This window comes from Protobothrops mucrosquamatus, unplaced genomic scaffold (assembly GCF_001527695.2).
Source record: "Protobothrops mucrosquamatus isolate PMUCROS unplaced genomic scaffold, P.Mucros_1.0 scaffold1337, whole genome shotgun sequence".
NCBI lineage: Eukaryota > Metazoa > Chordata > Lepidosauria > Squamata > Viperidae > Protobothrops > Protobothrops mucrosquamatus.
Genome location: NW_015387535.1, coordinates 135,210 through 158,441, shown reverse-complemented (window position 1 = coordinate 158,441; position 23,232 = coordinate 135,210). Strand labels below are relative to the sequence as shown.

At 39.1% G+C, this 23,232-nt stretch overlaps 1 protein-coding gene across 1 annotated transcript in view; it reads left to right on the top strand.

Annotated features, from left to right (window-relative positions):
• Positions 1-13,228: 13,228 nt before the first annotated feature.
• The window catches only part of FOXN3 (forkhead box N3), a 107,939-nt gene continuing 97,935 nt past the window's right edge, over positions 13,229-23,232 (top strand). The window contains exon 1 of the mRNA XM_015821472.1: positions 13,229-14,699. Coding sequence (XP_015676958.1) covers positions 14,476-14,699 — 224 coding nt within the window. The 5' untranslated portion in view covers positions 13,229-14,475. The remainder of the gene's footprint in view (positions 14,700-23,232) is intronic.

Genomic DNA, 23,232 nt, shown 5'->3' with positions numbered 1-23,232 from the left:
TTGATTCAGTCTTCGTCCGTCCAGGCAGCATTGACGGATCTCAAATTGGTGATAAACTTGCTCCAGGACCACGGATTTTCAGTGAATTTTCCAAAGAGCCACTTGAACCCCACAACGAGGCTCTTACATCTGGGGGCAGTCATAGACACCTTGGAATGCCGGGTGTATCTCTCACAAGATCGCAGGGAAGGCATAAGGGAGTCAATACTTCGACTTCGCAGCAGTCGGTCGGCGACGTTGGTCAGTCTCTCCCAGTTGTTGGGGCAGATGATTTCTGCCATAGCGATAGTACCCTGGTCGAGACTCCACACCAGGGAGCTACAAAGGTTCATGCTTCCTTTTCAGAGGCGGAACCTCAGTGCTTCACTCAACAGAGTGGTTCTTCCTCACCACGTGCTATGTTCCCTCAATTGGTGGCTGTCGCCAGCCGTCCTCAGAGGGCTGTGTTTCAAGGAGCCGGACAGGATTGTCCTCACGACCGACGCCAGCCTGTTCGGTTGGGGGGCTCACATTCAGTCACACTGGGTACAGGGCCGTTGGTCCACTTCAGATCTACGACACAATATAAATTGGCTAGAATTGAGGGCCATCCATCTAGCGCTACGACATTTTCGCCACCTTGTATCACGGCGACACGTCCTGGTCCTCACGGACAATGTGGCAGCCAAGGCACATATAAATCGCCAAGGGGGAACTCGATCTCGGAGCCTGATGTCCGAAGCTCTTTCGTTGGGTCTCTGGGCGGAACGCAATCTGGCATCTATCATGGCAGACCATATCTCGGGGGTAGCAAACACACAGGCCGATCTTCTGAGCAGATCGACGATAGATCACGCAGAGTGGAGACTCCACCCGAGGATCTTCCGCAAGATTTGCCTCCGTTTCGGTCTTCCTATAGTGGACCTCTTCGCGTCCCAGCACAATGCCCATCTTCACCGTTTTTTCTCCCGCTTTCCGACAATGGGGGCGGAACGGACGGATGCCCTTCGGAGTCCTTGGCCACAGGGCTTACTCTACGCATTCCCTCCTCTACCAATTCTACCAGCGGTAATCCGCAAGATTCTTCAGGAGCGAGCGGAGGTTCTCCTGGTGGCACCTTTCTGGCCACGGAGGCCTTGGTTCGCAGATCTGATGAATCTTTCAGTCAGCGACCCTTGGCGGATTCCGCCGGATCAGGTCTCCCTCAGCCAGGGCCCAATTCTGCATCCCGAACCCCAGTGGCTCCAGTTAGCCGTCTGGCACTTGAGCGCTCGATCTTAACTGGGGAAAGCTGTTCACAAGGGGTTATAAATGTTATTCAGGCATCACGCCGTCCGTCCACGAACCGCATATATGAGGCCACGTGGAAAAATTTCCAATCATGGTGTTCCAGACGGAAGTTGTCACTTTCAGCACTTACGGTGCCTATTATCTTGGATTATTTATTGGACGGTCTGGAAAAAGGTTTAACTCCTAATACCCTTCGCAGGCAAGTCGCAGCTTTGTCTACAATCCTCTCATGCGACTCTGCTGAATCACTGGGTCATCACCCCTTGGTAAGGTCGTTCCTTAAGGGAGCCTCCAACCAGAATCCTCCTGTGGTACACAGATACCCCTCGTGGGAGTTGTCAAGGGTGCTTCGGGCTATTACTAAATCTCCTTTTGAGCCCCNGCCCATGGACCGGCACCAGTCCACTGCATGCCAGAAACCAGCCTGCACAAACAAGTGAAGCACGCAAAACCACACCCCCTCCGGTCTGCAGAAAAACTTATCTCCATGGAACCAGTCCCTGGTGCCCAAAAGGTTGAGGTCCGCTGCTCTAAATGCAACTCTTTTTATAGTTTGTAGGGTTTCTCCACGAGGAGAGGAAGCTGTGTAACAGGGTTCCTATACCTATGTTAGAAATTTTATTGCTTGACTCTTGTCAGATGGTTGGGGGTTGGCTGATGAGTACAGCTAACATGTAGGGTGCTATCACATGGGTAGAGGTAATTACACACATGTTGATTAGTGTTAGAAGAAAACCCTCCAGTGTTTTTCTTAAGTTACAAAAGTATTTTATAACCTCTGTCGCTTTAAGTTGTGTGGACTTCAACATGCTAGCTGGGGAAAGGCTGAGGTTCAGAAAGGCTGAGTTACAGTATGTACCAGGCCCACTAAAAAAACTTTGTGGGATTTAAATTATAAAAATTATCTAGATTTTCTGAAAAGTCATTTAATCATTTCTAAAATATGCGAGACATTTTTGTCTATTAAGAATAGTTTGAAGGTCTGCAGAAATTTTACTGGGTACAAATTGTTTATATTCCTCTGAATTTTAGGGTATAGTGCTTTGAAGTAGTATGTCAATAACATCTGTTTTTCTTTATGGTTTCCTCAGCAGTTGAATTTATTCAGCATTAGAAAATTGTCAGAGTACTTAATTTCTGAGTTCAAATGAATACCTATTTTTTATCAAAGAAATACTATAGCAGCTGTTCTGTAATCATTATTTATACAATACAGAGAACTAAATTCAGTTTCTTGGGAAATAGATTTAAATAATTTTGTATGCCTTAGTTCTAATGTTCTCAAAATTGCAGTTGGAGGTAAAATAGAGTTGTCAAGCCACAGTGTTACATGGATAGAGGGACTACTTAGAGCTAAGTATTACTGTATAAAGGCTGTAGATTTACTGCCTTTGGAAGAGTGAGGTGCCAAACTCTGCTTTCTTATTATGTGCTGCTAAGTGTGCCAATTAGAAATTGATCTTAGCAATACTTTGAATTTTAAAAATTGAAAATATTAAATTAAAGAATTGTTACAATACTCTAATGCCTTCTTAGAAATGTCCTCATATTGGTTGCAAGTGACTAGAACCGGGGTGTCAAACTGCTGGCCTGCGGGCCGGTTTCATCATACTGAAGCCACACCCATCCCATTGCCGGCAATGGCAAAACCGGCTCAATACGTTGCGCGATGTCACGTGACGTCGCATGTTTGACACCCCTGGACTAGAACATCAGGTTTTAATTTTTTTTCCAATTCTTGTGTAGTGATTGTGAATAGCCAGTGATGTATACTGATATCTAGAAACAAATAATTGCATCCTTTATGGAAGGTATGTTAGTTTGTCTCCTAACTCCCCTTCAAAAGCTGTAAAGTATTCTAGAGCTAATGGGACTGAAATAAGGCAAATACAGCTACCCTATATGTATCATATTATCATGCAAGTGGCACAAATGATGTGTCATCCATGATGTGTCATGATCCATAAGGAAAGGTTGCTGGAATTGGGTATGTCTAGTTTAATGAAGAGAAGGACTAGGGGTGACATGATAGCAGTGTTCCAATATCTCAGGGGTTGCCACAAAGAAGAGGGAGTCAAACTATTCTCCAAAGCATCTGAAGGCAGGACAAGAAGCAATGGATGGAAACTAATCAAAGAGAGAAGCAACCTAGACCTAAGGAGAAATTTCCTGACAGTTAGAACAATTACTCTGTGGAACAACCTGCCTCCAGAAGCTGTGAATGCTCCAACACTGGAAGTTTTTAAGAAGAGACTGGACAGCCATTTTTCTGAAATGGTATAGGATTTCCTGCCTGAGCAGGGAGTTGGACTAGATGACCTCCAAGGTCCCTTACTACTACTACTACTACTACTACAACTACTACTACTACTACTACTACTACTACTACTTATTATTATTATTATTATTATTATTATTACATGTCAATTTGACGTCATTGTGGTTTGTTATAGATGGCTATGCTCTCTGAAACTCCTGGGCCACTGGAACCAGGTTATTGATTCAGCAATGGTCTTATAGGTTTATTTATTTATGCTTTGAATTCTTTCTTAATGGCACTATTTATTTTAGCAAGTACTGATATGTCAACCAATTGGAAATCATGTTTATGGAAGAAGCTTAAATTCATGCTGTTGGTAAATGTATTATATTTATTTTTTCCTATCGTTTGGTTTGGTTAAAAGAAATCCAAACTTTAAGCCAAAGTTCTTTCCACAAAGTGCATTTCTAAGAGATTATTACATGCTGAAGCTGCAATGAAAAGCTCAGTGCAACATTTCTTTAGGTGTTAAAGAGTCTCTTTCAAGTTATATTATCAAGGAAGAGTAATTTAATACAAAAAGAACATTTTTATAAATGAAGTGAAACAGTCGGGGCGGGGGGGGAGGGCTTTTCTGTGAACTTGTTATTGGCAAAGCCTTTACAGATTGTGAAGATAACAGGTTCAGTGGAGATGTCCAGCTGTAATTCAAATGAACAATATTAGATGGAAGAGTAGGTGTTGCAGTGATCACACAGCCATAATTTAATGCTGGCTTCTGCCCTCTTAAGAAGTCCCATCCCCTATCTATTTGACTTTGGGGACCTTATGTATCAACAAGTTTGGTGTATGTGTATTCTTTCTATAGCTGCAGTCAAGACAATATGGAAACGCAAACACAAAAACTGTAAGTCTTTTAATTCCAGAAGGGAAAATGAGCTTTGCTGATTGATTCAAGTTCTGTCTTTAATGTGTTCCTATCCCCAGAAACTTGGCCAATATTTTCACAGCTGAATATTTGTTTCAAGGGAAAGTTGAAATGGTTACTATCTCTGAATAATCCATCTGGCTCCTCTGTTTTGATGATTAAATATGTATTTCAGTTTTGGAGGCATCCAACATGAACATTTTGCATGTTCAATTTCCAGAATGTCAATCAGAAAGCATACTGTGGTTTTGGTTATCACAGTGGCCTGTGGGATTATTTCTGTATTATATAGCAATAGCACTTAGATTTATATACCGCTTCACAGTGCTTTACAATCCTCTCTAAGTAGTTTACAGTGTCAGCATATTGCCCCCAGCAATCTGGGTCCTCATTTTACCGACCTTGGAAGGATGGAAAGCTGAGCCGGTGAGAATCGAATTGCCAAACTGCTGGCAGTCGGCAGTCGGCAGAATTAGCCTGCAGTGTTGCTTTCTAACCACTGCGCCGCCACGGCTTTACAGGTGATTTCTATAATAATTTCTGTAATTTCTGATACAAGTAATTGAAATTGGACATTAGAAATGGGGAAGAGATTTGCTGATAAAATATTCTGCTTGGTTTGTTTTGAGTACTAATTTGTGTAATTCTGTAACTAAAACTGGGTTTTGCAAACACATTATATATATCATAATGTGCTTGGTTTACCCTACTGTATTAATCCAGTTACTGTGGTTTATAAACCATGGTTTATGCCTTAGTTCAGTTTGTGCTTTTAGCCTTTGTAATGTATTCATTACAACATTAACACATTGTATGAATTGAAATCAATTGAAATCAGCATAAGTTAGATTTCTAGTTTCTAGTTTCTAGTTTTCAGTATGCTAAATTGTATTGTTATTTGATTTACATCTAGATCTATTTCAGGGGTCATAAGAAATGCCTTAACAACAACCAATATTCATAACTTGTTTTATATTAGTTTATTTTAAGCAGAAACTCTCTTTAAGTACCATTCAGATCTGAACTAATTTATGTTTAAGCTGCCAGTTATCCTCCAGAAAGTTGATATGGGAATGCAGAAAATATCTGGAATGCAGAAGCCCAGATTCTTTGTTATTTGCTATGGTTTTTTTTCACCATTTTGGGTACATATGAATTTGATTAGCCTTTTCATATCCCATGCATTATGGAGCCAGTCTTGATTGGGCCTCTGCAAGTTTTTGTTGATTTTTTTCCCCAAAACTCACTCTCTCCAGAAAGTTTAGATTAGGAATTGGTTTAGATTAATTAACAGGACAGTCTGACAGTTTACCAGTACACTATTTTAGAGTGAAAATGGTGTTAAATTTTGGTATGGGTGGAAATCTAGTAGTAGTTAAATCTTACTTGTGATCTACCATAGGAAAAACACTATTGCTGTGCAGGTTGGTGAGACAGAGGGCCCTGTTCTCTACAGGCAGTAATGGTGAAGCATTTTGCTCCGTTTTAATCTTTGATGTTCCATAGGCTGTGTGCTGAAATCTCAATCTGGGTCAGGGATCACCAGAATACTAACTCCCCCCCCTTATTTTTTTGGCCTTGAAGAAAAGAGACAGATGGGAAAAGAGAACAAATATAGACTACAAATAAATGAACTAAAGATGGGTAAAAGCAGATTACTACTGCAGATTTTTTACTGATGAGATTACTACTCTTGCTTTGTTTTGCATTGGTTTTGATTTTGTTGTTTTGGGGGTTGATTTCTTAAGGGGGCTCCATTTCAAGGATTTAGGGAGACATTTGAGAATTGTTTTTCTTTTGTTTCAATTAATTTTGTTTGGGAATTTATGTTTGTATTTTTTTGTTTTCTGATTTTCTTCCTGATCTTTTTAATAATACATGTTTTACACTGCTGAATTTTGGATTATAATACATGACAGTCTTCAATAGCAATAGCACTTAGACTTATATACCGCTTTACAGTGCTTTAGTTTACAGCCGTCTCTAAGCGGTTTACACATATTGCCCCCAACAATCTGGATCCTCATTTTTCCAACTTTGGAAGGATGGAAGGCTGAGTCAACCTTGAGCCAGTGAAAATTGAACTGCTGAAGATGCAGGTAGCCAGTAGTCAGCAGAAGTAGCTTGCAGTACTGCATTCTAAACACTCTCATGCCACCACGACTCATGAGATCTACTTCATTGCTTTATATGTACGAATGTAGGTATGTATATTAATAACAATAAAGTGGGTCTCATGTTGAAGATAGGGATTAGATGCACAATGCAGCCTGAAACAGATAAAGGATGTCCTGGAACACCTTCCTGTCTCTCTGTAGAATTCTCTATTTAGAAGCTCGGCATAAGGAGACACAATTGGGTGCTAGCTTCCTGTTGAATGGTACTGTACTGCAGTATACACAGCACACAGCTCTACAGTTTGCATTCGTTTTTAACAACTTGTATGCAAAACAGATTTTTAGGTCATGAAAGTGATTTCAGCTACCTAATGGCATAACATTTTTTAAAGCTTGGAAGTAGTGCAATGAAGAGGAATGTAGTAAAGGAGATGCATTATTGATGTAAAACAGATTTTTTTTTCTTTCAGAAGCACCATCTGGGCATTTCACATTTGTAATATTTCTGCAAGCATATGTAAACTGGCAAGTGAAATTTAAATCAGATGCCAGATCATTACATTTGCCAATTCTAAATTTCAAGTAGCAAAGAGGTGGTATAGAATAGTGTCTTAATAGAAGAACTTGATAATCCTGTGAAAAACAGTCAGAGAAAATGAACTGCAACTTGAGGCTGGTCAGTCTGCAAAGGTGGACACTTTCTTTAGTATCACTAAGAATCATATTATAAATCTTTCCCATTGACATACTTTTATATGAAACCATTATTAAAAAAATACATGCTGAAGTTGTATTTCCCAACTTGATTGTATATGGGTTAAACTTTCTGGGTTATATTCTTTATTAATATGCCATTTATTTCCTTGGAGAATCAGAGTAGCTATACATCTGGAGGGAACCAGATTGGGAAAGGCTGCCTGAAAAAATAACATATCCTAGAGTGAATGCTTTTATTGTTGATGGAGCAGTAGGGGAGCTAAAATGTTTCACTCCTTGGCAGATTATAATACAGTACCTGCAGTAAAAAAATACAGTTTTGTTGTACCTTATATGTTTTCATGGAGCATCCTGATTACTAAAAGTATCTGTTGGTCAATAGATGTACCAGAGTCTTGAGATGGAATTGAAACTGATTTTAGATTATTAAAAGCAATGAATGAAGAGCATTGCTGTCCATGAATATATATTTTTCTGTTAAAAATTGCAAGATCAATGGTGCATTGATCCATTGTAGATCTATCCTCTATAAATCATGCTTGGTCATCTGCCAAGAATTTTTCCAGTTTCAGCCAGTCCACCAGCAAAGCAACCATATAGCTAATTGAGTATACTCATGAAGAGAAGGACGAGGGGGGACATGATAGCAGTGTTCTAATATCTCAGGGGCTGCCATAAAGAAGAGGGAGTCAAACTATTTTCCAAGGATGGAAACTAATCAAGGAGAGAAGCAACCTAGAACTAAGGAGAAACTTCCTGACAGTTAGAACAATTAATCTGTGGAACAACATGCCTCCAGAATCAGTGAATGCTCCAACAACTGGAAGTTTTTAAGAAGAGACTGGACAGCCATTTGTCCGAAATGGTATAGGGTTTCCTGCCTGAGCAGGGGGTTGGACTAGATGACCTCCAAGGTCCCTTCCAACTTTATTGTATTGTATTGTATTGTATTGTATTGTATTGTATTGTATTATTATATTATTATATTATATATTATATTATATTATATTATATTATTATTACTACTACTATTATTATTATTATTATTATTATTATTATGTTATATTATTATTATTATTATTATTCAGATGGTAATGTAAGGGATGTGTACCATTATCTACTTTGGAGATGGAATAGACTGATTCCAGTGACTTGGCATTCAGAATGTATTATTGATATGGATAAAAATGGAGATCAGGGCAGAAGCCCACCAGTCAACATTTTTAATATAGGGTAGTGTTTGGTCACTGCTAGGGACTTTCACATACTTCAGTTGGTTTAGTAATTTCAAGATCTCTTACTGAGAGATGGGGCCATGGAGGGTTGCTATACCTAGTCTCATTCAAGAGGCTGGGAGAAAAGGAAACAAGCTATAAAATGTGCTACAAATTCCTATTTGGTAGCTGGAATCTAGCCTCCATTTGTTTGTTCCCCTTCATGATGAATAGACAATTAGCTCCCAGGAATGTGGGGTGTTCTTGTTCCTTTCAGCTTGGAAAAGTTGCCCCAATTTGCCCGGGCAAAGGCCTGTTTTTTTTCATTTAAATTAACCTTTTATAATGCTTTTCTGGTCAATCAACTGGATTTTGATTGAGAAAAGTTGCTTAATGTATTAGCCTTAAGGGCTATTTTTGTAATTCTCCCCCGACAGAAATGCATTCTTGGTCATAGCATCAAGGAATATCAGTGGATCTTCTCCTAGCTCAAGGGGGAGATTTTAGGAATGATTGATCTTGATTTACAACTAGAGCCTCTATTGGCCCTGTAGTTGATAGCAGATGCTGCCAGAATTTGGAGAATTCATAGGGGTCCATTTAATCCTGTAGCTGATTTGAACACCGTGGATACCCTCTTGGCTCCCAATATTAGCTGATTGTGATAGTTACGGTCCAGGTGGAGCAATAAATGAAGGTGTTCAGTCTGGCTTAAGGCCAGATTTTAATGTAAGTATCTTGTTAAGTAAATATTGTGATGTCAACATAGAGTTGATGATGCATAAACACCGGGTATCCCAATATGTGAATTTTCCCTCTGTAGCATCATTCATGACACCATTTAATATGCAGAGCTGAAGACCCCTAAGTGCCAGCCTACTATATTGGTTTCCAAGTCCCTGGAAACTCTTATTATTATGGCTTGCTATTACCCATATATTCCTCAGAGAATAAGAATAACAGAACAATGGGATAATAGAGTTGGAAGACAATGGAGGTCTTCTAGTCCAACTCTATACTATTTCAGATGAATCTCTTCCTAAAAACTTCCAGTGATGGAGCACCCATAACTTCTGAAGGCAAGCCGTTACACTGATTAAGTGTTCTAACTGTCAGGAAATTTTCCTTATTTCTAGGCTGGGTCTTTCCTTGATTAGCTTTCATCCATTGCTTCTTGTTCTGCCTTCAGATGCTTTGGAGAATATGTTGATTCCCTCTTCTGTGGGTAAGCCCCTTAGATATTGGAACACTGCTATCATGTCACCCCTCGTCCTTCTTTTCATTAAACTGGACATACCCAATTCCTGCAGCCGTTCGTTAAATGTTTTAGCTTCCAGTTCTCTAATCATCTTTGTTGCTGTTTTATATTGTGGTGACTAAAATTGGATGCAATATTCCAAGTGTGGTCTTACTAAGATACTATAAAGTGGTACTACCATAAGAAATCCTGACCAAAGTGGGAGAAGATTGCCATATCACTAAAGTCACCTGCCACTATTAGGGCTAAATTTGAGTGTTCCCAATAGATTTAGAGCTGTAGTTTTCCAGGTTATCCTAGAGACATTGGTTAAGCAGAGTCAGGAGGGAGTTAAACATTAACAATGCTCATGAAACAGAGACTTTCTGGATAGGTAAATTATCTAAAGTATCAATTTGAACAAGAGAGTTGACTAAAATTTATGCAGCTGTAGCATTTTAAAATGATAAATGAATTTTTGAGAATTATACTGATGTGGCCAAAAGTATTGGGACTCTGAATTATTCCCAGAGAATCCCAATTTGCTCTGAAATAATACAGGTAAATATCATCCACCATTCTTTGTTCCATAGTCCATAGAGCAGAGACTTTGCTTTTCCTTCCTGAACATAGCTCCAAGAGAAAAATCGACCCCAGATTGAATAGAAGAATAGTTTGAATGGTCGAGCAAGAAAAAAAGATAAAAAAAAAACCTGACTAATTTCCAAGATCAAGATACAACAATATAAAGTTACACTATACATTGCCATCTGGCTTAAAGTGCCTTCCATGGTGGAAGACACCACTTTTGATAGACACAAAAGAGCCACATTGGATATTCCTAAAAGGCATGTTGACAAGCCACAGTCCTTCTGGGAGATTGATTTTTGGACAGACGAAATAAAATTAAAACTTTTTAGTAAGTCACAGCGGTTATGTTCAAAGAAGAAAAAAACAATGCTTTTAAAGAAAAGAATGCCATCCTTAATGTGAAACATATAAAAGTTCCATAATGTTATGGGGTTGCTTTGTTGCCTCTGGCACTTGAATCTGTGCTAGACACAATGAAATCAGAAGATTATCAAAGCATTCTGGAGCGAAATATACTGCCTAGTGCAGTGATGGCGAACCTTTTAGAGACTGAGTGCCCAAACTGCAACCGAAAACCCACTTATACATCGTCGAGTGCCAGTTGGGTGTGGCCTATTGGCTGGGTGTGGCCAATTGGGTGGGCTTGGCCAATTGGGTTGGGGTGGCTGCCGTGGTAACGGTAGACTGGATGGGACTAAAAAGTTCAATCAATCAATTCCAACTTTGCAAGATCTTTTTTTTTCCCGTGAGAAGTTGAAATTGACTGATTGAACCTTTTCTCTTTTTTTGCACACAGCGGCGGAGGCCTAAAGTGAAAAGGTTTTATAAAACCCAGCTGAAAGCCTAGGACTGGGGCGACGGCGCGTGTGCCCACAGAGAGGGCTCTGAGTGCTGCCTCTGGCACCCGTGCCATAGGTTCGCCACCACTGGCCTAGTGTTAGAAAGCTCTGTCTCAGTTTCAGATCGTGGGCATTCTAGCAAGATAATGACTCCAAACATACATCTAAAAGAAGCAAAAAAATGGTTGAAAACCAAACATTGGATTGTTGTAATGTGGCCTGTTATGAATTCTGATCTGGATACAATTGCCCAACTATGAAAAGAGCTGAAACTCACTGTTGGAAGAAGGAATGCACTGAATCTAAGTAAACAGGAATAATTTGCTCAAGAATGGGTCAAATTGCCAGTTGAGAAGTGAAGTCTCCTTCAGAGCTGCAAAAAGCATTTGATTGTAGTTATTGCCTCAAAAGGATGTGCTACATAATATTAGGCTATGAACATTATATCCATTCTTTTCATTTGTTTTTTATTTATAAGAAAGTTATATCCCACCTTTTTACCTAGCAGGTGTTCAGTAATAATATTTTTCCATAATACAGGAACTGTATAGTAATGACATAGGAAGATATTTGTTTATGCATATTACATCTTTTAGCCCATTTATATGATGCTATCTTCAATGTGCAGTTGAGATAATTAGAACTTATGCAATTTAATTTATCTTTTTCTCAAAGATAAAGAAGCCAGTTCTTCTCATCTCTATTTCTAAATTCCAATTTCATTTTGGATTTGAGGAGACCTTACCTGGCTTTCAGAATTGAAAACAATGATTGGAAATTACTTTGTTGTCATTTTTCCTCCAAGCTATGCTTTCTAATTCTGTGATACAGAAAAAAACTACTTTGATTTTGTTCCAAACAAGAAAATAGAATATTTACGACATGGAGGCAATATAAAATGAGAGAGTGTATTCAGAATTGCCAAATCATGGTTTAATTATTACGAACTTCGGTATGTATATGTGTGCCTTTGAATCAGTTTTTGCCTCCTAGTGACCACCTGAAGAAGTCTTTGCACTTTCCTTAGCAAGATGTTATGGAACTGGTTTTTGATTGCCTCCTTCCTATGGTGGAGAGAGAGTGACTGGCCCAAGATCATTCAGGTGGCTTCATGCCTAAAGTTGGACTAGAACTCACAATCTCCCAGTTTCTAGCCTGATGCCTTGACCACTACACCAAATTGAATCTCATTATGAACATATTATATTTGCTTTATTCAAATCTCACTTGGTCTTTGTTTGCAGTCCCAGTCCAAAGTACGTATTAAACAGCAATGGTCATCATGGACAAAAACCCTGGTGCCTGATGGACTGCATATTCTATATTTTCATATTCATATCCTAAGATTATATTTAGAGTCATGGTTTTACTACTGTTTTGTGCTTAGGTACAAAAAATTACTACCCAGATGCAGGCCTTATGGTTAACCACCCTGAGTTGCTGGTTCAATATAGGTGACTGTATAAATTAAATAAATAAATTACAAAATTAATATCTCTCTGGAGTATGCAAAGAAATATATCCAAAATCAATCAATTTGAAAACAAGAATCATTAGTTAATATAATAATGTACTAATTTTTAAATAGATAGAAACATTACAAATATTCTAGCCGATGCTTTTATTGATCTTATTATATATAATGATCTTATTATATATAATGTATTTTATTATTCATTTTAATAAATCTTAATTTTAATTTTTATATTTTTAGTGTTTGTGTGGTGTAAGCTGCCATGAGTCTATCTAGATTAGAAGAGCAGTATCAATAATTTAAAAATAAATGTACAATTGAGCTATTCGCTCTTCTGATATTTGTGGTTTGTTTACTTTTAACATGTGTACACAAATGGTTTGTTCAACAAATCATGGTTATTAAAATCCCAGATTAGCATTAACTCTTAAATGCAGCCAATTAGACAATGTGAAAATGTATGCTTTACGTCAGTTGTTCTCAACCTGTAGTTCGCAGAGATAAGTCTTGGTGGTCCATGGCCACAAAGAGTATTGAAGAAAAGGTTGAGAATCACTGCTCTACGTACTTTTTCCTAAATTAATATATAATATTGTAAACAGTGCTTTTTGTACATTGCAGTGATATAAGTTCTAGTCCAGATGGAATCCAGCATACTGATGTTTTAAAAGCAGCTGACATAACGAGGGGAAAGGAAATAGTTGTCACATTAAAAGCTCATCAATAAATAACATATTTGGTTACATTGATGCAATATTGTCCCCATCCTCATATCAATGGGTAACAGATTTAGGATAAACCATATGTACACTTGCATTCAAATACTGCATCACCTTGCTAATGGAGGAATAACATACTAAACCTCACAGAACAGTTTACAAGAAGAAGAAGAAAGAATACTAAGGAATATGCTTTTTTCTTAGGATTTGCTGTAATTGCTTTTTTCAATTTTAGCGACTAGTCAGGTATTTTCCAACTCTATTCATATTTTGCAAAAGCCAGAATTAGGGCTGTTGGTGTTTGCTGCCCACCCCTTGGGTTGGGGCCCAGGTTAGTCATACAGAGATCTGGTCCTAAAATATAGATGACTTGATCCCCCAGTATACCAATACAATCTAGCTAAAAGTCTCTGAACTGGAAAATAATTAGTCTTTCAAAAGCATCAATACTGCAGGCCACCCAGACTGACAACAGTCTTAAATATGTTAATCTACCTAAGTTTGTTTAGATTGTTACTTTTTGGAGCTATGATTCTAATCAGAAAGTGCAGAAAATTGATAAGGTTTATGGTAAAGAATGGCATTAATGCCTTCTGGCTCTACAATCAAAACTACTTCATTTCATTGATAGTTGAGTGTTCAAAACCACTGTCTCCAATTTTCTTTTACAATATCCATGATAGAAGTTCATCATCTATCTGGACTGTGATTTTTTTTTTTCAAGTAAACATCAATTTGTGGGGAAAGAGAATTTTCCCAAATATTAGGGAACCAGTTTGGTGTAGCAATTAAGGTGCTAGCCTAGAAACGAGATTGTGAGTTCTAGTCCCGTTTTAGCTATGCTAACGCCTGGGTGACTTTTTGCCAGTCACTCTCATGTGGTTGTTGTTGGGGGAAAAATAGGAGGAAGGGGTATCGATATATTTGCCACTTTGAGTTGTATATTTTTTTAAAAAGACAAGATAAAAATCTAAAAAACAATAGCTATTTTTAATATTTTAATATTTTTTATAAATATTAAATTGCCTTGGTATCTTCTAAACATTAGCAATGAAGTGCATCAGAATTTTCCCTGAAATTTATGTCAAAGAATGAGATCTGCTTTCCTTTATGAGCAGGAAGAAATATTCTCATTGTTCTCAGAAATGTGAAAAATATATTATTTTAAAATTATACTTTTTTTATCATCCTCTGCAGAGTATTGGGAAGGGGTCTTTGTGGTGTATAGACCCAGAATATAGACAAAATCTTATCCAGGCTTTGAAAAAGACACCCTATCACCCGTATTCCCATGTGTTCAGCACACCTCCAGCATCTCCTCAGGCATATCAAAGGTAAGAAAACTTGAATATACTTTTATATGAACATGGCAAAGTCTGTAAATTAGCTATGTACTGACTTCAGATTTGCAAGTGAATTTACTGTTCAAATATGTTAAATCTAGAAGGAATGTACGCATGCATGTTTTAAATAAGTAAAATATAACTAATATATGATAAGTGGCCTAAGTACGGCATGTAATGATCAGACTGATAATTTATTTCCTTCTTTAGTGTCTACTAAATCAACAACCAAATCCATTTTTTTTACATTTAAGGATTGCCTTACAATATAAGCCTTAGAATGTATTTAAAAGAATAAAATAGCTATTGGTCCCACAATTCTGAGATGCCTACATACAAAAAGTAGGGGGAAAAACTAGGAAAGTACTGCCCTGCTTGTTCCAAAGGTGCTTTTTCAAAAGACAACTGGACTTTGTTTTTCCTTGAAGACTTTTAGACAAGTGAAACGTCAGCAAGGAAAAACAAAGTCCATGTACCTTTTGAAAAAAGCACTTTTGAGACAACCATGACCTGGATGACTGAGAATCTCCATAGATATACTGCCCTGCTTATGACGACCTCCGAGACACAAATTTTAAAAAAATGTTGGGGTCACAGTCTTACCAAGGTTGTTCACACCAATTGCTGTTCAGAATAAGGCTTACTCAACATTTTTCTTTGAGTGTATCCAACTACCTGATTACATCGAGTGGTCCTCTCAAAACTATGTGATAATCAACAAAAAACTAGAGCTTGCCAATCCCAGTCATGAATGGTTACATTAATTATAAAAAAGGTAGGTCCCCACCTGTTGCCAGACCATAGGCATTCTTACAGCCCTAATTTGAACTATAGAATTTCTTACCAGTTTTGATGAAAGTTACATGTCCGCTTCAATTAATTACTCTACGTTGCACTGCTTCTGTAATTATTACCAAAAATCTTTGTCCTCTATACTTTGGTTAGAAGCTGTGAAGTATAAGAAAAGATTCCAGCTTTTCATGTTATGCTTTCATGAGTGGATAGATTGCTGCCGAATCTTTTTCTCTAACGCTATGTTTGGAAGATTGCCTCATATAAACTTTGGCTTCCAGGTGATGAAAGTATGTGTTTTGTTTTTTTAAACTGCTGCTGTTGTGGTTACCTGCTCTCAAAGTAAGTGTGAGCAATTATGCTAGTTGCCATAGTGCTTTTCTGTTTGGCAAAAGGGTCAGTCAGGTCTGGTAACTTTAAAACGGCAGGGAAAAAAACTCTTAATGGATGAGTTTGTCTTTTTGTCCTACTGCAGTGGGAAAAAAGGTATGGCAGATGTAAAACCTGCCACATTTCAAGTCTGCTTGAAAATATATGATTTGTTACAGGAAGTTTGAAATCCATAATTGCTGCAGCACTTAGCATGATGTTAGATAGCTATAAATAATAAATGTTTTGTAACATCTGTATAAAATAGAGCCATGCCTTCATTTTCCCTAAGTACAGACATTGGTTACACAAACGATTGTCTGATAGCATTTTTTAAAATGCCTATTAATATTGAGATTTGGAAGTGCAGTTGCACCCTTCAGTTATAATACTCCTTTAAGAAGTGGCAACTTGCAATGTAATTTCATTCTGGTAACTCTAATAAAGTGCCTGAGCATCTCTGCTGAGCCCTGCGTTCCATCACATGGCCCAAACAATCAATCTTCAGGCAGAGATTGGGAAGAACAGCTGGGCTTTTGCAGGGAACGGCTGTATGTCTGCCCTTGCTAGGCGATTAGCGTGATGGTAACCATAGTAACTAGAAGGCCTCCATAGCAACGCATAGCTGAGACAGGTGCAGTTACATCACAAGGCTGTTTGTTGCCTGGCAAAAGGACAGGCCATTAGTACTAAGACATGCACTGTTGCCTTGGTAACAGATAACCTTACATAGAAACTACAATGGGTTTGAACATTTTATCATCCTGATTAAAAAGAAAAGGGAGGGGGAGGGATTTCATCTTCTTTTCCTTATTTTTAATTTAATTATTAAGAACTCTTTTATACATGGTCATTTGAAGTTACAAAATGTTTTGTTGTAACAAAAATGAAAAGAGAATAAAGAACAGCAATTGAAAGTTTTCAGTAGCTGTAGTAGCTTAAGAATTGATAATAACCTAAACATTAAAAATTATAATCTACATTGTCTTCCCAGTCAGTGAATTCTATAAAAAAAAACTTTGCTTCATTCTGTATTCATGTCTGAATTAGGAAGCATATTTGTTCTCCAAATATGCTGGAATACAATTCAATAATTCAACTAAATCCAGAGATTCGCTGGCTTGAAATTTTGGGAATTAGGAGTTGCTGCATTTGAAGGGAACCAGATTGGAGGAAGGCTGAGCTAGCTAAATATTTTGTAACTTGGCTTGCCGGCATTCTGGGTAACATTATATGCTTCAGCAACAATAACCCTCTTCTGCAAAGCTCTTATTATATATGCCATTCAAATATTTATTTTGATTTTTCCCCATTAAGGGCAGAATACAATTGGACATGTGGGAAAGCTTCAGATAGTCCACAATGAAGGGCCATTTTGTCTTTGCCAGTGTACTGTAGATACCATATTTGGTGTTATCACAGTTCTTGGATGCAGTAGTGGAGCAGTAATGGTTTAGAAACAGTGTATTCCCCCCTCCCCCTCCTACTAGTTCTGAATGTTGTCATTTCATTCCACCTTTTAGTATGGGAAAAGAAGAGAATTCAAACAATGTTTCCATGACTACCTACAGAGGTTTTCTATGTTTATTTGTCTAGGTTTGACAATATGTTTCAAAACAGCATTTTAGTGTGTTTCAGAATTATTGTCATTGAGACAATTGACATAATGCAAATATAGCTTTATTTAAAAGTTTTCCTGTGGTAGAAACAAGCTTGCATATCAATGTATTTACATTCTCAGAGAAGAAAACAATGTGGTTAAAATCAGTTCAGTTAAGGCAGGGGTGTCAAACTGCCGGCCCACAGGCCAGATGTGTCATGCCGAAACCGCGCCCACCCCATTGCCAGCAATGGGGAAAAAGTCACGATACATCGCGATACGTCCCGTGATGTTGCGAGTTTGACACCCATGGGTTAAGGGATATTTGCTGATGCATTAACCTAAAGATTATATTATTGCTAGAAGTTTCTTGGCCAGGCAGATCTGTGGAAATGAAATGTATCAAGTCTGGTTGAAGTTGTCCCTATTCATATATCATAAGGTTACATAACAGTAGAACAGTTCTTACCTAATCAGTGAAAATCTACTTCTGTGTAATACATTTTATAAAAAGACTGCTGCATACTTTGACTGTTAAGTCCTTTGAAGACCTAATGAATAGAAATTGTTTTGTTTATGAAGACAGGTGATTGAAAATATAAGAAGAGTATGTATCACTGCAGATACTAGTATGATCCACAAAGATTTCTCGAGGGCCAAACACCGGTGACAACTTTCAGCCCAAAATGTAGAGAGGAAGTTGCTCTCCGTTCTAGTCATACTCCAGGCTGGAACCTGCCCTCTTTCAGGATTCTTTATTTCATGATTGTTTCATAGCTTCCCAGTTCTTCACAATTAAATAGATTTGGTGGTTTTAGGTACCCCATTAAAGACTTTCTCTCACCTCTGCAAAGCTTGGGGCTCCTCCAAATTAGCTGAGTCCATTTTGAATTGTGTCATTTTGGATATTTAAGAAACAGTATTTGAAAATTTGAGGTTGGTATAAATGATAGCAATTCTGTATTGTCCATGTTTCGGTAATCACTTTACTTTTATGACTGTAGTAACATTTGGAGTCCTAGTTATGTAGAAAATATTATGTAACTTCTAGCTGATACTTGTTGCAGTGGATATATATTGAACTAATAGAGATGACATTCCATTAATTTTATAGAAAAAATATAGCCTTTAAACAGCTGCAATAATAGTTTATTAAATAACTGGTGATATTTTTCTATAAGAAAAATGAGAATAAATATGGAGATGTAGTTTTTTACCTACTTGGAAATTATTTTCATTTGTTTCTTATAATACTACAGCACCTTTGACTTGTATGATAAAGTTATCCAAAAAAATAAATAAATCTGCCCTTAGGGCTGTCAACTTGGCCCTAAAGTTGAAAACATAGGTATTCTCTGAAGCTGACAAGAATCAGCTATTGCAACTGATTCTTCCTATGCAATATATTAAAAGCAATAATTTAAGCTTCTGTATCTTTGTGTAGCTCCTATTAACTTTGGGATTGTACAGTGGGCTTTTTTTGTTTATTAAAATCATGTTGGTCCATAAAGAAAAACTCAACACCCACAGTAGGGCAATAGCTTTCTGAGAACTAATCAGAATGGCACAACTGTCTTCCTCACTGGACAAGATATTTCAAAATGCAAGAGATGGGGAAGAACAAGAAAAATCTACAAATTAAATAAATTGTGTAATATAAAATATGCCTCAAGTTGGAAATTGCAACTTGAGATGTATTAGTCAGTGATAAATTTTGTTACTGCTGGATTATAACCAGGGTGCCAGTGAAAAATTTGTCCTGTCTGGTTTTATTTTTATTATTTTTAGATAGTAATAATGATGGTAATAATGCAAATCTATATTTCTAACAATTCATTTAGTTGTCATAAGACTATGGCACTATGTTTTGTTTGGAAATATGCCAAATTCCCAATAACAAAATACAAAGGTTAGCTGAGGCGTTACAGCAGGAGCTAAAATTGCTGGTAGAAGGCATCCTTATGTGTTTTCCTTCTGGTAAATGGGTGCTATGTGATTGGCTGTGCCTGTTGTGTTAAGTCATTTGTGAAAAAATAACCATAAATGTTCTGAATGCATTCACTGTCTCAAGAAGATTGGGAATTTTGGATGACAAGTAGCAGTTGGAGGGAAAAAATGTCTGATCTTTCCAGCTCTGTAAACACGGAGGGCTTAGTTCCTCCTGGTTAATATTGCAATATTTCTGCATTCAATTTTGTTGGAAGTATTTTGTGGAAGATAAATTAGGAAAAAAAGTTTTAAAAATTAAAGTGTTTTTTTTTCTTTTCTCACTTATGAAGCTTATTTAAAATACCAATAAAGTATTTGAAGTAGAGTATTGGATTAGCAGCTCATAAATACAAAATACACATTGCTGAAACTGTTCCTATTATATAAACTTTTGTTGGGAGGTCATTACAAGGCACTGTTCCAAGCTGAAAGCATTTCATGAAATGCTACCTGCCATTTCTTAAATAATGGTTTTGCATATATGTATGTACCTGAAGCATTCATTCTGTTCAGATTCTCTGTTGTAGAAACCTGCAGAACTAGTTTTCAGAAGTGACTGAAATCTCCAAAAGAGAAGCAGATTCTCTCTTGCAAGTCAGCATTTTGTAATACGACTGTGATGTTACATGAACAGATGCTATCTTCAAGGAGAAATCAAATGTCAGCATTCCATTGCATCCCCCCAAATGCTGGATCTTGCTACATAGTTCAAACTACAGGCAGAATGGCTTTAACTCTTCCAGTAATAAAAAGCCTCTAGGGGGTTGGATTAAGAGAAGGAATTAGAAGATTTATACAGCTTGTCTGGCAGGAAACCACAGAGGGAAAGTGACCCACTGTTCATGTCTTTCAAACCTTGGAAAGAGATGCATTTGCCAAGTTTAACACACAGTGTTTTAAAGCTTATTCTATTCAGTGCTGTTGCTGTGGTGCACATATTCTTTTTCAGTTATCTGGGATCTGGGTGTACGACCCAAATATTGCAAGCTTCATCTGTTTTAATGTATGTTGTAATGTGAATGCAGTGCTGCTTATGCATTGATTGCAATAGCTGCCAGTATTTAAGATACGTTTCCAGTGCTACCAGGAGATGCCAACTTTGGCCAGCTTTTTTTGGCCAGTTATTTTGCTGATTCAACATCAATTTTCTTTATCAGAATAAGCTTTTCTCCAGCATGGAAGGAATGTAGAATCCACGCATGGGTATTAGAAGTCCTCTAGCCCAATCAGACCAAAGAATCACAGTTGTCACGCCCCTGCTGGGCCAGACCATGCCCCAGTTTCTTTTTGGTCTCATCCCAGAAGAGACGTGTGTACTTTGGCTCCCGGTTTGAGAAAAAGACTTAGAAGTAGTATTTGCCTTACTTTTGCGTGGATTCTTCATTCCCTTGGCCGGATAGTCAGCGCTGGGCTCAGCGCTGAACTAACTGGCTATCAGCTTGCTTTCCTTGCCTTTGGCAAATTCGCCCGCTGATCGGCGCGATCGGCTTTGTTCTTTATAGCCTCTCCTGGTTCCCTTTGACTTGTAAATTCTGCCGGTCTCTCTTTGCTTTGCTTAATTCTGCCAGTTCCTCTTTGCCTTGCTTAATTCTGCCGGTCCCTCTTCTGCTGTTTGCTCACAGACTTGGTTTCTTTCGCTTTCGCTTTCTTTTCCTACAGGCCATCGCGGGTGCCATTTTGAAGCTCACCACGTGTTCCTTGCTTCCCAGCAGAGTTCTATTAAAGTTTTGCTGTTCATTCCCTCGGTCAGGGGGGGGGGAACACCTTCCCTAAGAATTTGAACAGCGAGGGACAGGATTTCCTCACCTTTGTTGGGGGTATAAGGGTACCTATCCCCCATTGCGTCCCAGGCCCTTTACTTCCAGGATCACAGATGCCATTTTAAGCCACCACGTGGCTAATAGTGGAATCTCTGGTTTCACTCTTTCTCTTGTTTCATCTTTATCTGTGCATAGAGGGTTCATTGGCATTGATCAATTGCTATCTGTTTTCACACATACAGTGTTAAACACAGATCCTGCCTGCCAGATTGCTCTAACTGTGTACTACAAACATTTGGGCTGTTTCTTACATTGCCTGTTCTTGCTGTCTGCATCTAGTGGACTGGCAATTGCTGTCCTAGCTGCCACTAAGTGAGACACGAGGGCCACGCATTAAAATAATAATAATAATAGTAATAATAATAAAATAATAATAAATAAATTGTTTACAGTACAAATCACCAAGGGCACTGAACAATTGAAACGGGAGAGGGCAGCTCCCTTGGGTGGAGCGTGGCTTATATCACGCTGTGTGACTCCGCGCTTAATGGCGGGCCGGACTTCGCAAACCCTCGTGCAGGCCTGTACCACCTAGGTGGGCCGTAGCCTCATCTCTTGCAGACCAAAACAGCTTCAGAGATCTTCTGGAAAACTCCTGTTTTTTATTCAAAATGGCGGATAACACCGTTCCACAGTCTTCCACTTCCAGTGGAAATAAGAAACGCAAGTCGCCCAACCAAGAAGCGGCCGCAAAGGTCGAGGACAAGACTAAATGGGCCTCTAAGACGGCTGAAAAGCAGGCACGTAGCAGGCATAGGGCATTGAAAATACAATTTTCGAAGGCCCAACAGCGTGCAACGAAGGCCCACAGCGTGCAGTGGAGAGGACTGCTTCGCAAACTTCAGGATCTCCCCAGACGACGTAAGAGTACACCAGGACGTCACAAAATTACGGGCAGCACTAGAATACATGGCGGACGTGTCTTTGCAATCAGCTAGATTCTCGGCCCGTGCCATAGCCTCTAACGTAGCAGCGCGTAGGTTATTTTGGCTCAAGAACTGGTGTGCTGACACCAGGCACAAATGGAGGGTGGCGGCTGCCCCATATCAGAGCGGTTGTCTCTTTGGGGAGGCCCTCACCCCTTACCTGGTAGAAAACAGGGAAAAGAAGAGAGTACTCTCTCATATTTCCAAAAGGACTGGCAGGCGTTTTAATCCGTATAACTGCCGTCCTTCCTTTCGGGTAGGCTCAGACCAGGCTTCGGGGAGCGCATCTCGGCCCTTTCCAGCAGGGCCGGACCATTAGGGAAACTGATTTCATGCATTGCCATAGTGCCCTGGGCCAGACTCCATACGAGACAGCTCCAGTGGTTTTTGCTCCCCTACCAGAGGCGAGGCATAGGCTGCTTTCCCCAGAGAGTACGGGTCCCAGCACAGACACTCACATCCCTTCTCTGGTGGCTATCCCCGACCTTGTCCAAGGGATCCCTTTTCAGAGAACTGGTTCGGGTGACCTTGACCACGGACGCCAGTCTGTTCGGGTGGGGGGCACACCTCCAACTTCAATTCGCCCAGGACCAGTGGTCCCAGCGGAACCTCAAACAAAACATCAACTGGCTAGAACTCAGGGCTATACACCTGGCACTTCGCTCCTTCCGCAAGACGTTTGCGGGTTGCCACGTCTTGGTCCTGACGAACAATGTGGCGGCAAAGGCCCATGTAAACAGACAGGGCGGAACTCGATCTCGGGCCCCTTATGTCTGAGGCTTGGCTACTGGGATCATGGGCGGAGCGGAACCTTCTGTCCTTGAAGGCGGAGCACATTTCAGGGGAGGCGAATCAGCAGGCGGATTACCTGAGTCGCTCCATGGTAAATCATTCAGAGTGGCGCCTGCATCCCCGCCTCTTCCGGGAGATCACGCATCGGTTCAGTCTACCCATGGTCGACCTCTTCGCTTCTCCAGCGAACGCCCAACTTCCCCGGTTTCTCTCTCGGTTTCCCTCTTAAGGGGCGG